Raw genomic sequence first — 14,786 nt, 5'->3', positions numbered from 1 at the left:
CTATTCAAGCACCTGACTTATATGATGGAGTTAATTTACTTTGGTCATTCTGGCATTTTACTTTTCACTAAGCCTTTGTTTTGCTAACAGTGCTCCTTTGATACCATATATCCTCTATCCCTTCTGCAAGCATTTCATGACCTCCTGTTTACTTCTTCTCACATCACAACAACCCTCAGCTCAGAGGATGTTTTCCAAAACTACAGATAATACTGCTTTTACCACCAGTCAAGTGAGATCAAACTAATGAGAGAGGAACACAGGCTCAAGGCAGTACTCTAATACTGCTTCAGCCATGCTATTTTTCCCTTCGGTCCAATGAAAGAGAAGCCATTATTCATGTACATCGACGCACATCAAGTGATCGTAAAACGACTGTGATCCAGCTGAAGTGGGATGCTGTGTCCCAGGATGCTAGTCATATTCTGCCACTTACTTTTATAAGCATGCATATACTTGTTAAGCTAGACTAATATTTTCAATTTAAGATAAGAACAGTCTCATGCACAGAGGCACATAATGATTTCTTCAGGAGAAAGGAACTTCTTTTAACACTTACATGCTAATAAGTAACTGTGCTATTTATTTACCACCTTCCTCTGAAGTTGCCTAGACACAAGATAGCAGAGTTACTGTACCCGTGATCTGACCTAGTATGGCAGTGACAGTTTCCTCATGATCATCTGAGTAGACACATGGAAAAAAGTTCAATAGAAATAGAAAAAATGAAGCAATCTAGTTCTGCAAATGAAATAAAAACAGAGGTGTCTTAAATTCTTTTAAGAAGCTGTTACAGTATCAGTGTGATTCTCATATGGCTTGATCCTGCCTACTACGGTGCATCTGAACCCTACAGCTATAAGTACAATGTAAAAGGAAATTGTAGGACAAATAAAGCAGAGGAAAAAGGTTCTGCATTAAGAAATTAACTTCTAGGCAGATATTCGGTCACAGGCTACTGTCATCTTCCTTTGCTTTTGCTGTTTAAGGATAGGTCTATTCTCAAGTGACTCACCTTTTGAGTTGTGATTCTGCAGAAGATGATATGAGACAATTGCTTATTCTACCTAATGGTAGCCCTGCTAAAATCTGCACTTGCAGTCCATTACTCAATCCGTTTTTATGAAAAGAAGTCTTTGGGAAGGCAAGAGGGACACACAGGCTGTACCATGCCATCACCCGCAAGTTCTGCATCTGCAGCCTGCAGCTGTTTTTGAAGCCTCTATCCAAGATTTGGCTGAGGCTGCAGGGTAAATCATGATACAATTATATCAATACAGTGTATTTAATGTTCACAGAATGAGGAATAGAAGTATGAAAAGTGTATTTTTCTCATCCATCTTACTCAAGGGTGCGTGCTTTTCACAGCTAAGGTTCACTGTCTTCCTACTGCTAGGTAAGCACATTGAAGTACTGTCTATGATCACTTAGAGAATTTGTAATGATATCATTAGGATTCACTGCTCCTGTACACTTTAGCCCCCTCAAGGTTAGCACAGTGCATTAAGATGAGATGACACCTGCAAATGACCTGGTTACATCCAGCCTTTTGGAACTTCCTTCCTTTGTATCTTTGGTTGTCTGTGGGTCCCCTGCTGGTGCATAGTTCTTGTTGTTTTTGGTTTTTGTTTTTTTTACCTTGAAGCCAGATATCTGCTGCTTGAGCATTAGAGTCCTTCTCCCTATGTCATTGCTCCCTCAGCAGAATTGTGTATAAAATGTAGGCTGTTGCTAATCAGATGTTCTGTTTTTTACCTGTGAATTTTGAAGTCTCCCCACCTCATCTGAAACCTTCTTACCATGCTGCGTGATTTATCAAGTCCCACTTTTACTCTAAAGGAGCACATAGGAGGGTATTGTTTAGTTGAGGCTCTGTTAATTCATTTTTCAACTACAGGTAGAGAAGATCTTCTGACTTGCTTCATATGTGGCTGAATCTTTCACATATGGAAGGGATGATGGAATAGGGAGCTTTTATTATATGTATTTGATAAATGAGAAAGTGGGAAAAAATCTGAATAGAATCACCAAAGTTAGAAGAATATAGCTAAATAACTTGATATCCTCTATTCATTTTTCAGAGACGTAATTTGAATCACAGAATCACACAGAATCACAGAATCACAGAATTTCTAGGTTGGAAGAGACCTCTAGATCATAGAGTCCAACCTCTGACCTAACACTAACCAGTCCTCCACTAAACCATATCCCTAAGCTCAACATCTAAATGTCTTTTAAAGACCTCCAGGGATGGTGACTCAACCACTTGAGAAACATACTGAAGAATTAAAAAAAAAATGATGTTTTTTTTTTAAATTTATGTTTTCATTCTCTCTCTTCAATCAGGAGAGCATCTGGTAGGCACACTTAGCTCATGTACTGCCTGTGGAGGGAGAGCTCTGCCTTGCTCTTAAGGAACTGTGCTCAGGCGCAGCATTCACAGATTTGCATTGCCTGTTGCACACCATACATGGACTTTCAGGATCAAGGCCATGGGTTAGGTTGGGAAAGGCCAATTGGCTTTATTTAACATGGCTTGAAAAGGTCACAATTTGTATTGAATTGTTAAATCTAGACAGTGCTAAGAGAACCCAAGAGCTTGCCAGTACTACCAGAAAATACTGCCAATGGGAGCATGGAGTTGGTTGTCAAGGAACAGAAAAGAGCCAGAAATGTGTTGCTCCTTGTAATAAGAATGACCTCATGGCAACTAATATCAGAGCCTAATATGTCCCTAAAATAAACCGAGACGAATACATTTATTTAAAATAGCTTTCTTGTTCCCTCTGCTTTTGAGTACTTGAGGATGCCAGACAATCAGACCCTAAGAATCTGATTCCACTGCTGTAGTCATGCAGGGCTACGTGTTTGGGAGCAAAAGGCTTGATCTGCTCTCTCGTTGCTATCTTAAATCTGCTGGAAGTTCTCTCCACAAGTGCCAGGCTTGGACTCGATTCATAAATCTATTAAGCTGATAAATCTACTTCCATAACTCAGGTACCTTTAAACTTTCATTTGAAAATAAAGTTTGACTTTAAGTGACTTTAGGAGAGTTCTGTAGATGTGCTGAGGGAAAGCATTTAGATGGTGCAATTTGCTGAATTCTTCTCGAGTGAATTTAAGAAAGGAATGTACGCTCCGAGAATTTGGAATGAATTTGAGATAGCTGCTGTCAGCCTTGCTGTAGGATTTCCACTAGCGGTTCTCCATAGAAGGAGAGGAAGATCAGAAAGAGCAGATGTTGGCAAAAGGATAGGGATGCACACTGCTAGGGCCAACCTTGAAATTGAGAAGGGAAGGGTGAAGAGCAAAAGGGTGAAGCTTGGTGAGAATTGGCAGCCATATTTACATGTATTAAGAAGGCAGGATCAGAAACCAGAAGGATTTCTGAGGCGGCTGAGTGTGGAAGTGCTAGATACAGATGGAGCAGGAGACACAGCATGGCTGTGCTAGGGTCTGTTGTGTGTCTGTATGTCAGGAGAGGGCCATAAATGCTTTTGGAAGTGAGCGCTGGGGAGAGAAATTCAGGAGGGATCAGAGGAATCAATGGTTGGGGAAAACCAAGTGAAAAATCCTTGAGGCAAGTGAAAGAGGTGAACCACCGGTGAAGAGAACATGGGTAAGGAAATGTGCAGCTCACAGGTCAGCAGCTTGAAACCTGAAATTGTGCAAGGAAGTGGGAAAAGCTTGGAGGAGAAGAGAGAGACGGGCTTTGAAATTGGGGTGGAAGGCTGACAGAGAGGTGGGTGATAGATGCGACAATGCAGAGGAGGAGAAAAGAGTTGGAGCCAGGACTACTCAGAACAGGAAAGAGTAGGAAGAAGTAGAAGCAGCAGAAATAGGCCAGGAGAAGATTAGCATCCCCTGTGCCTGACCCAGAAGAAGGGTGGAAGAGCAGAAGTGCTTTCAGCAAGAGAAGTCTGCACAGATCCTCAGCCCATTAAGTCTGACGTGGCCATTATGGACTGTTACTTTCTGGCTCCCCTCCACCTCCACATCCTCAAGTGTTTCAGTCAAAGCAACAGTACAATCACAGATGACATGCATAGATAAGACATTCTCACTTGCTTGTGTAGCTCCTTAAAATATAGCTCAAGAAAGCATAGCAACCATTTCTATATTTAAAATTAAATATTTATCAAAATAGATGACTTCCAAATCCTGCAGAGTTTCTGTCATTCTAGCTACCTGTACGTAAACAAAAATTTCTGCTAAGCTTTGTTCATCCCAAAGGATGACAGCACTGTGTCATGCTGACTATGTTCTGCATGACATTACTGTGTGACATTTTTTGCAGCTGCAGTTTTCTGGGATTTGTCCTCTGACTACATCAGCCATTCCATACCAGGAGGACAGTGCTATGACTCTCGCATTGTTCAGCAGCAGTCAGATCAGCGGAGAAGAATCCAGCATAAGAAATTGGAAAATAGGAAATTAGTGCTTTTATTTCTTGATGGCTGTTTATTGAATTTATTTTTTAGTATGTAAAATATCTAAACATTACGCATTCCTACTGTAGGTGGCCTACACCTGCTTGGCTGGCATTGTAAGGATCCCAACATCTTAGGATGGATGAGAACCTAACAGTTCTGATGAGATGCAGAATAAGCTGACCGATGTTTTTGGAAGAAAAAATCATAAAGATTGATGAACATGTCCCTCACATCACTTCAGTCAGTATTAGAAACCAAAAGTAGAACAGATTTAGTGTGGGTCATTGTGCTTTTGCCTCTGAAAGCACAGGGTTGGTCCCTCGTCTGTAACCACAAATGATTTGTTCGTTTGAGTTTTGAATGACTCAGCTGCTGTAAGCCCGTCACCTCCTCTGGGAGACATTCCACAATTTAATAGTTCTGGGTAAAGTTCTCCCTTTCTGTGGAAAAGGAGAGTGACGCTAGGAAAGATCATGAAATAAAAGTGTAGAAAGTGCCCACGTTCTGTCATTTCATAAATTGTAGCCACAACGGGAACTAGCTTGGGATCTGTTTGGGGGCAGAGACTCAGCCGTCCCTTGTGCCACTCACTGGAAACCAGAACAGCACAGAAGGTGTGGGAGAGGATCTGCTTCTGCACTGCTGAAAGAAGTGACCAGAAGGAAATTACTGCAGTGGATCAGAGTGGTCACATATCAAGACTGACTGTTGCTAATATCAGATGCTTCAGAAGAAGATTCAGCAGGCCATTTTGGAATGACCAGCCCATAAGGAAAGCTTTCTTCCATAATCCACATCAAAAACTGGATGCTTGGTTCCTGCAGACTTGATAGTTTATACACCGTGTACTCTTTGAACTTAAGCATGATTTTGCACATTCTTACTGCTCGTACAGTCTCCTGAATTCAGAAGCTTCCTAGAGTTGCGTGATACTTCCCAGAACAGACGAGTGAGTTAAATGGAAACACGACATCCTTCCAAACTTGTATGCTATTTTTTTTAATATCATGAGCTCAGTGATACTCCGCTGCAAGATAGGGTGGACCATTCCAGAGGTTAAAACACTTAGTTTTCAAACTCATGTAGCCATGTACCCATCATGAAGGAGCAACTGCTTTCTGCAGCTTGGCTCCCACTGCAAAACCTTTCAGTTGCCATGGTCATCTACCGTGATATCCACCTACTGAGCTTGTTTGTACCAGGACTACATTTCACACAAGGTTCCCACAATTGTTTGAAGTAGTTGCTTTTCTTCATCAACAAAGAATCTGTCGCCAAAGAAATGTATGTGTATCCTCTCTGCATGATTTTCATCTTCTCAGACAGACTTACTGCTGGAAAAACGGCAAACAGGAAGACTCATTACTTTGATAGGTGAGATATACAACATCCACTGTATACCAAAAGTGAAAAACAGCTACAAAGTCAAGCTTTTTGACAGATATTTTAAAAAGAAGAAATAGTGTGTGTTTTCAAATAGCTTTTTCTGTTTTCTACACCATCTGGTTGAAAATTTCCCCAAATCACCACTTTTTTTAACATACATTTTAATTTGAATACAATGTGGGAATATCTCCATTCCTCAAAAGCATGAGCTCTATCACCTGTAGCATATTCATCTTTGAAAACACATGGTTGCATCTACATGGGCTGCCACAGAACCAAGACACAGGGAGGTTCTAAGTTAATTTTATCTTCTCAGAAGTAATCAGCCCAGTTTTAGCTTAAACTTTTTCTCATCACTGTATTTTTATCTAAACAACCCACTTCTTTATACCTGTTCAATAACAGGGTCTTAAATTGGATCTAGACTTGTACTCCTAAGTAAATCTTAATGCATGCTCCCCTGTGCTCATCTAATAATGAGGTTGGCCGGGAATAATGACTACTGGAATTGCAATGTTAAAGGCATTCATTAACATTAGTAATCAGCAATCTTGTATGGAGGCTTTATGCCTCTGGTTGATCAGCTCTTTATTGTGCAGCGTTGAGTTAGCTTGCATTCAAGCAGGAGTGAGCCCGCTAAGAAAGGCCATCAGGTGAGGTTTCCATGGTAGCAATCATCCTCTTGCTGCTGCCATTTGTGGTGCAGGCAACGCAGGAGCAACCGGCGTGTCAGTGCTCGGTGGAGAGGAGGCTAACGCCACTCCATCAAAACGCAGTGAGCAGGGCAGATCCGGGTGGCTGATCAGGTGAGTCGGTGGCAGCCATCTCCTCAGCGGCACTCGGTACCTCCTGTCCTCAGAGCACCAGCTCCTGCGTTGTCACAGCCCCGGGGACAGATGTACAGCAGGTAGGTTGAACACACGAGCGGTGTCACCAGACAAATAACGGGCTACCGTTCTGGGCAGCGAAGGACAGAGTTCATAAAATGTACTCGAAGATTCTGAACTAACCAGACACAGCTGACATTTGTGAGCTCATCGGTGACTCATTGGTCAGATTGAGAAAATATTTCTTCTTTCCAGCATAAATGCGTTCTAGTAAATGTCAGTTCTGCTTGGTTCATGAACTTGGGTACATAGGTGCCGTTTAGAACATCCCTCGAAAAGTCCTTCTGTAAAGGTCCTTGTACTGATGGACAGTTTCATCATGCCAGAGGAAAGTGAAAAAGAGACACTGGCTTTTTTTTTTTTTTTTTTTTCATCAGAGCTTGTTTTTCACAAAATGATCATAAAACAAAAGTAAATGAACCAAAAAATGCTGGGCAATAATAGACGCTTCCTCCTAAGCCAACCTGAGAGTAAAAGACACCCCATACCCTTCTACCAACAATCGCATCCTCTTCCTTGACCACGTGGAACAAGGTATCCCCTGTTACCATGGATTACACAGTAACCCTTTATTTTTTCACAGTTACCTTTATCTTCTCAGTTCAATTCTGGTACAGAACAAAGTTTGGAAAGTAACTGTAAAGTATAGAGATCATTTTCCATATGTGAACTCCTTTGGAGAAAGTGTTTTTAGTCTGCATTTAGATCATGCAGATTAATTTACCAACACATGTAAATTCCTACATGAAGTGTGCAACTGCTGAAGGCTTGGCTGTAATAAAAGCTTTTCTAAGGAGGAGGGAAGCTATGACAACCATGAACATTTCCAGGGTGAGGGAGAATCATTAAACAAGGATGCTGTACTCCCTGTGTGACAGGCATTTATTACAGTGTTTTTGAGTAGACTTTTGTGTTTCTGCTCTTTGGGAGCCTGTGACTGTTGACGTAGTGATCAAAAGTCTTCCTTAAACAAACAGAAGTATCAGCAAGTGAAGCAAATAATATGGACATGGAAATCCCCATCAGTAATTGTCTCTGTGACTGCTTAGTCTTCTCTCTAGCTGTGCTTCACTGTATGCTTCTCTCTCAAATTGCAGGATCAGAGAGGAAAAGATCTACATTCTTACAGAGAGCCCAGCAGCTCACAGGCCCCAGTCTAGTCTCTGCTGAGCCTTTTCCCAGTTAGCCTCTGTGATGTTTGCTAAGAGTTTTGGCAGCATTTCCCTTTCTTAGGTTCCAGCTACTGGAATGTATGGACTCCGTCTGCTCCCTTCACCGTTTCAGATCTCAGTGCAAGAGCTCTCCTTTCAGAGAGTGCAGGTGCCCATTGCAGTCACACACAGAGAAGCCACGTACCTGGAGGGGTTCTTTGGGCTGCATTGCAGTAGAGCTGACACACTGTCTCTTGGGTTAGTGTACCGATGATCTCCGCTGTGGCTGAATGCTAAAAATCTCTGTGACACCAGTGAGTCACCATCGTTCCTTTTCCTTTATTGAGTGTAGTCGGCAGAACTTCACTGATGACAGGGTTTCTTCTTTTTTTTTAATGTTTGTTCCACCTAGAGAAAAATCATTAGATCCGAATTATACCAGGTAGCTGAAAGGAAAAGAGGAGCAGCCTAAAACACAGGTGCTGAAAGGTTGTTGTTTTAAAGAGAAGCTGACCCATGTGTTTCTGGCAAATCCAGAAACCGAGCCACTTGCCAGGTGTGAAGAGGAAAAGCAGCAGACACACACAAATGTATACAAAACAAAACAAAGATGCTCCAGAAAGCCAAGAGTCAGGCTGTGCAGGAGAGCCTCAAGAACACGGAATACCCCTTGGAAAAAGAACTTGCTTGGAACTGAGGGAGTGCTGCTCTTTCCATGCTACTCTATAAAACAGGAGGGTATATTCCTTGTAATTATAAAGGCAGCAAGGAAATGCCTGCCTACATCAAAACCTGAAAACTGGTCAAGTGCTCATATTAAAATTAAAACAAAACTGTAACAATGCAGGAAATCAGTCTTTGTTTCATCATTTTTCATGTCTGTTCTCAAAGTATATCATCCGGGCACTCCAAGAAGCTGAATTTAGTTGCAACTCCCTGTCTTTTCAAATTATTTCTTTTTAGGTTACAGTAGCTAAGCCAAACTATTTCTAAAAAACAGGGCTATAAGAGTCAGTACTTGGTGTTTTTGTTCTTTTTCAGGGTGTGCTGGATTCACCATGTTACAGGAGTGTGGGTGTACCCGCTTCTTGAGCACCTCAGCCCAGGTGTCAAAATAATCTTTTTCGCAGCTGTTACTGTAATAATTAACATTTTCTACTTGATGGGAGAGGTTCTGAACAACTACATCTGGGATACCCAAAAATGTGAGTATTGTTTTAGGAATATTAGCTTATGAAATGCTCTGTCAGGACTTGAAGATGCTCCCCTGAAAGTCAAAAAGATATTTAGTAGGCTAAAACAAATGAAAATGACAGAAGTTCCATTGAAACTTCTTGCTTACTTGCTCTTAAAAGCAGTCAAATGAATGGAGTGGCTGCTGGAAAGCATGAAGAGCTATGAATGAGCTATGTATTTTTTTATAACTTCTAATACTAATTTAAGAGCTGTTGGCAATTACCTGAAAGGTTTACAACCCACTTGGTTCACAACCCACTTATTAGCTGATGAACCCATTAAATGCAGCTAGAATAAAGTATCATTTTGTAGGAATGCTGTTAATGTTAAATTTAGAGTTAGAAATAAAAAACTGTGTTCTCAGATATAAGGTATGTATAAGTATTCTCAGATAAGGTGTTTTCTGCTTATAAATTTACTCAAGGAAAATTAATATTTTCACATTGATCAAATAATAGGAATGAAAAATCACATTATTGGAGGGTAAACATAACTCTGTATACTCTACATTCATCTACCATGCCTAGGCCAGCCAATGCTGAGTAAAGGAAGAGGGAAAATAAGACGAACACAAGATTAAAAGTAGATGTCTTTAGTCTACGAAAGATGGTTTTCACTTGTCAAAATGCATGAAATAAGCAAACAACATTCATAATCTCCTCAGGAGCAAGTCACAAACGGAGTGAAATACTTGCTCAGTGGGAATTCTGTCATTACATTAATTGGGCCCATAATGGATTGTGACCATATGAACAGCCTGCATCCCCGTTTGGGAAGCATAATATGCACTTGTTAATACAACATAAATTCACATGGTTGCTTACTGCACACACAACTCTCATTTAACAAGGCCTTTAGTGCTATGTAGAGCCTGATTCCAGGAGCTCAAATCAGTTTTACTTAACATTTGCTCACATTAGCAAGCAGGTGCAAAGTGCTTTCCTTGGTTGTACCTTAGAACCAGCAATCATTGGTCGCAGTGTTCAAGTGTGGTTTTGAGGCCTCACTTGGATGTCACAGTCATGTCTATTGTAATTGTGTTAATTCAGGAAAGAAGTTTCTAAAAAAGGCAGCCACATGTAATACTTCCACTTGAGCTGTGTGAAGTCCTGTATGAAGCATAGTAACGTGATGAAGAGTCACATATTCTCACCAAGTCCATGAATAAGTAAAAGGCAGAAAATCTCCCTCACTATTCCACCGTACGCCTAACAAAGTCTTTGGTTCTTGTGGCCCTCCACCCCAGAACAGCTCAGGTTAATCGGGTCATTCTTCCAGCAGGTTCACCATGGCCTTGTTATCCTCTCTGTTATTTCCTTGATTTGGTTAAAGAATACTGATCCACGCTCCCTTGTGGCTCAAGCACTTGCAAAGCAGATAATGCCATGAGTCATCTGCTGTGTTGCTATGCTTGAGACACTTTGCATAAACCAAACCTGAGGTGTATGACAGCGGAAATTTAAAATAATGCCAATCTGTCTCCATGCAAGATTTGAGAAAATATCATTTGAAAACTGTACTTTTAAAAGGGGCTTTTGATTAGTAAGGTTTCAAACTAAAGCAGCCTGCCATGAGAGTTCTGGGGTGAGAGGGGGTTGTTGGAGTTCGGAGGTTTTTTTTCCTTTTCCTCTGGAGATGCATTAAATAAAACCTCACTACTGACAAAATGATTTGCAGTTAGTTTTTCCAAGTTAAACCACAAACATGGTAGGCAAGGAAAAATTTGCCCTTTCTACAAGCCAGTGTCTGTCCACAGTTTTGAGGGTATCTGCATTCCTGCCAAAGTATTTGATGCATCTGCAGTAGAGCAATTCAGAAGAAAGGAAAGAGGCTCTTTTTAAAAGGCAAATAAAACAGCTCATTTGAAACAATTGGAAAAGTTCCTTACAGCAAAAGGCAGAAGGCTCGAGATTGGCTCTGGAGCAGCCTTGTAAACCCACTGTAATCTTTTGGACCCAGCCTCTTGTTTTGGTTGTTAAACCTGTGACTATGGCTCTTCATCGGTTTGCCAGCGACACCCAGGGCCATTGTACTTGTGCTGCTGGCAGCATGCAGACCCGTCTCTTTCCCTGTTGCTTCTTTCAACAAAGGCCACTCTGCAGTTGTGCTTTCTAGCTGCACATGGCTCTTAGTGTTTCCCATCCTGGAATTGATTAGCTGTGTTTTGAAAGTGATTTTTGGTTTAACTGCCATCTACGCATAGATTGCATTAGCAGGTGATCTTACTTGTGACTGGATTTTCCTCTCAACGTTCTCAAAAATTACTTCTTTTTTGCCTTCAGTCCTCAGAGGTCTGTCTTTTCCAACATGCAGCAGGCCTAAAAATCTCCAAAAGAAATATTTTTATTTGAGATGTTTGGCAGAGAGGGCTTAGTCAGAAGAACAATACTTTTGTCAGATACCAATAGTAATTCATTGTCCAGGAACAGGCATATGAAATAGCTGAATGTTTTCATTGCCAGAAAAAACACAATCTGCTGCCTGGCCCAGACTTTGCTCAGCATAGACAAGAGAAAAGCCCTGCAGCCAGGATCAGTTCTTTAAGGAGCCCTACAGTCAGCTCAGCCCTCCTGGTATTGCTGAAAGACATAGCCACTGCAAGGAGAGAGGCACCCTATCAGCAGTAACCGGTTCTTCATTCTTGTGCTCTCAAAAAAGGGAGATGTGTATGAAGATTGTTAAAAACCCAGTGTTGAAATGGGGGGGAGGGAGCTAAAGTTACTAAATTCTGAAGCAGAATTTTTAAAACTTGCATTCAGATAAATCTGGCTGCTTAGCTTCAGCTCTAATAACATCTACTCCAATTTGCTCTTAGGTAAGCAGAGGAGCCGAGGGAACTGAGTGTTCCCAGTCCCCTGCAGCAGTCAAAGGCTGAGCGTGCGGCAGGGGGCTCGGCTGATCTGAAAACGGTCCGGAGGGAGGGAGGGCTGCGCGGTTCATTACTGGACAACCACTGCCATCAGGTGTGCAGATGCTCTTTTCATTCGCAGCAGGTGAGGTGACACAGGCAAGGGCATGCGAGCAAGGAGGGGAGAAACAACAGCAATAAAGGGAAGAGAAAGATTAATGCACGAGAAGAAACTTCTCTAAATAAACTCTTCATTTTTGTTCGTTCTGAGATTTTTGAAAGCTGTTCTCCATATGTTTTCAGGTATTGAAGAAGAAAAAGAGAAGACAAAAATGGACTGAACAATAGATGCAACATGGAGGCTTGTTCGTGGCTCCATGGAAGATTTCTCATCCCCAACAGAGGTTGGCACGGAGAGGAATCTTCTGGAAACCAGGCAGTTTAGTGGGCCCTCTGCTCAGTGCAAGGATATTTGGGGTTTTTTAATGAAGGAAAATGATTTTAGCTAAGAATAATAATTGTGTTTTAACCTCCATTCCTATTTATCCATGCTTGCATGTGATACACACAAGTAAGATGTAAATTTATCTCCACAGCATTCTCAATATGCATTTCTTGCATCAAATAAGTCATTAAATCATGAAGTCATTAAAGCTGTCCACTTCCACCCAGAAGAACAAGTCCATTCTTTGTATTGTTTGAGAAAAGCTTAACCAGATAGGTCTAATATGGGGAAACAAAACAATCCTATATATTCAAAGTACAGTGTAAAAATATATTACAGTTAATTGCATGAATGTAGCCGAAGAAGAATTCAATCTGACTGAAATATTAATGTAACATGTAACAGTTGCCTTAAATCAGTGATGTTAATAATTTTATCAATCCAGTAAAAATTTATTTGCAGTGCTAGACTATCTGAATATGATGCAACTTTTCTTAAATATGCCTAAATAAAGATCAAGTTACCCCCAGGTTTATGTTTCTTCATGCTGATTCTTGAAATTCTAGATGGATTGATGGCATTTGAATGATTTATTTTCAGGTTTTCCAGTGTCAGCAGTAGAGGATATTATTTCTACGTGAGGATTTTTCTTCTTATTTTCCCAATACAAGACCTGATTCTGCATTTTCAAGTTGTAAGTTCTCAGTATATGGGCTGAGCCATTAGCATAGTACGAGAGAGAACATTTAAGCCTTACTTCAGGAAGGTACATAAGCAAATGCCTGTTGTATCAGAAATATGCCTGTTTGTGCCTGGAATTCCATTGCAAAACACTAGTAGTGGTCGAAACTTGACAGAATTCTGTTTAATTATCAGACAATCAAAAGGGAACTGTAGTAGGCAGAAAAAAATGTGTAGAACTGATTGCTGATTTTCAGCAAGAAATTACTTTATACAAAAGTAACTTAAAGATCCAAATGTACTAATGTTCACATCACACATACTCATTAGTGTCTTTAGGTGTATTAATTTTATCACATACAGAGCACTTTAAAGGTATATGTTAATGTGTGATTTTTATTACAGAGTTTTAATATAACTTAAATATGTTTCTGCTCTGGAACAGTTCTGGGGAAACTGATCTCGTGCAAATCATGACATGGCTCCCCAGTACGTTTTTTAAATCCATTACTGTTTATGTACAGATGATCACAGAAACGGTGCAGTAGTTCAACATTGTGATTTCTGATTGTTTCATTCAAAAATAAGGCTTCTGTGATTGTATTGCCTTTGTAACTCTCTGTCCTCTCAATAATTTTAATTTGGTGGTCAGAGTTGCAGATTTCAAAGCTGGTCAGGTTACTAGAAAGTACATGGGAATATGTGGGCTGATAAAGGAGATGGAGTTCACAGGAGAAGGTCCCAGAGAAGGAGAGGGCAGGATACACAATCAGCAGCACTTCCAGCCCAAGGTACTTCAGTTTCATGAGTGCTGAAGTCTAGCTGCTCCAGATGAAATTACATTAAAGGACGCGAGGTGGGTGTTGAATCTTGAAAGTTAAAGCACGGGTTCTATAAACTGCATCAAACAGAAAATCTGAGTGAATGCTCCTATAGTCGGACCTTTCCAGCCAAGTTATTATGACAAATGCAGTCCCTAATGAATGTTCTATAGGAAGGCACTGTCACGTCACTGCAGTCAGGCAACTCTAAGGAGGAGCTAATGCATCCTGCATTTGTCTGCTCTTTGCCATTGCATGGTCAGGTCACCACTGTCAGAGGACATGGTGCTAGCACGGCCCAGTAATGGGGCTTCTGGCTACAATGCTCTGCTTGGAGATGGTTTGGGTTCCATGGCTCAACGCCAGATAAAAATGAGTACCCTGCCTGTGCACTCAAACTGGCTTTGGAAGCAAATTAGCTATAGCCATGTGGCCTTGCAATAAGGTTATTAAGCTCTGCTGGACCTGAGCAGAGTTGGCACACGTGCACAGTAATTCTGCAACATGGTTACTCTATCCACAGATAACTGGGCTTGATTGTAATAGATGGTTATTATTGGAGGTGGTTGGATGTCTGTTATTTGCAACAGGCTTTAACAACTCGGGAAGAGAAGAAAACATGGATTCGGTCCTGTTTCTGTGAGGTATGAGCTGCTTAAAGTCACTGCTTCTGAAAGCTTTGGTAGCATGTGAAGGTACTGAAGGACAATAAATGTGCTAAAGAATGTAGCCGTACTTTCTGACAGCAGCAGTAATGGTAACACACACTGCATTGTGAAGAAATTATCAACTGTGGCTTAGGGTGGGAAGCTCAGAGCACAAACCCTTTACACTGGTCATTTGGAGAACTTGCGTAAGCCATGTTCTGCTGTTAAAACTAACAAGTTTTTGTGATTTT

The 14,786-nt window shown here is 41.0% G+C and overlaps 1 protein-coding gene across 1 annotated transcript in view; it reads left to right on the top strand.

Moving 5' to 3' along the window:
• The window catches only part of AIG1 (androgen induced 1), a 122,550-nt gene extending 109,611 nt beyond the window's left edge, over nucleotides 1–12,939 (top strand). Inside the window, exons 5-6 of the mRNA XM_082758197.1 lie at nucleotides 8,899–9,062; nucleotides 12,245–12,939. Of these exons, the coding sequence (XP_082614323.1) occupies nucleotides 8,899–9,062; nucleotides 12,245–12,282 (202 nt within the window). The 3' untranslated portion in view covers nucleotides 12,283–12,939. The remainder of the gene's footprint in view (nucleotides 1–8,898; nucleotides 9,063–12,244) is intronic.
• Nucleotides 12,940–14,786: the final 1,847 nt, after the last annotated feature.

Source organism: Aythya marila (assembly GCF_965140915.1).
Source record: "Aythya marila genome assembly, chromosome: 3".
NCBI classification, from domain to species: Eukaryota; Metazoa; Chordata; class Aves; order Anseriformes; family Anatidae; genus Aythya; species Aythya marila.
The sequence above is the reverse complement of the archived record's forward strand: the minus strand, read 5'-3'. Positions and strand labels throughout refer to the sequence as shown.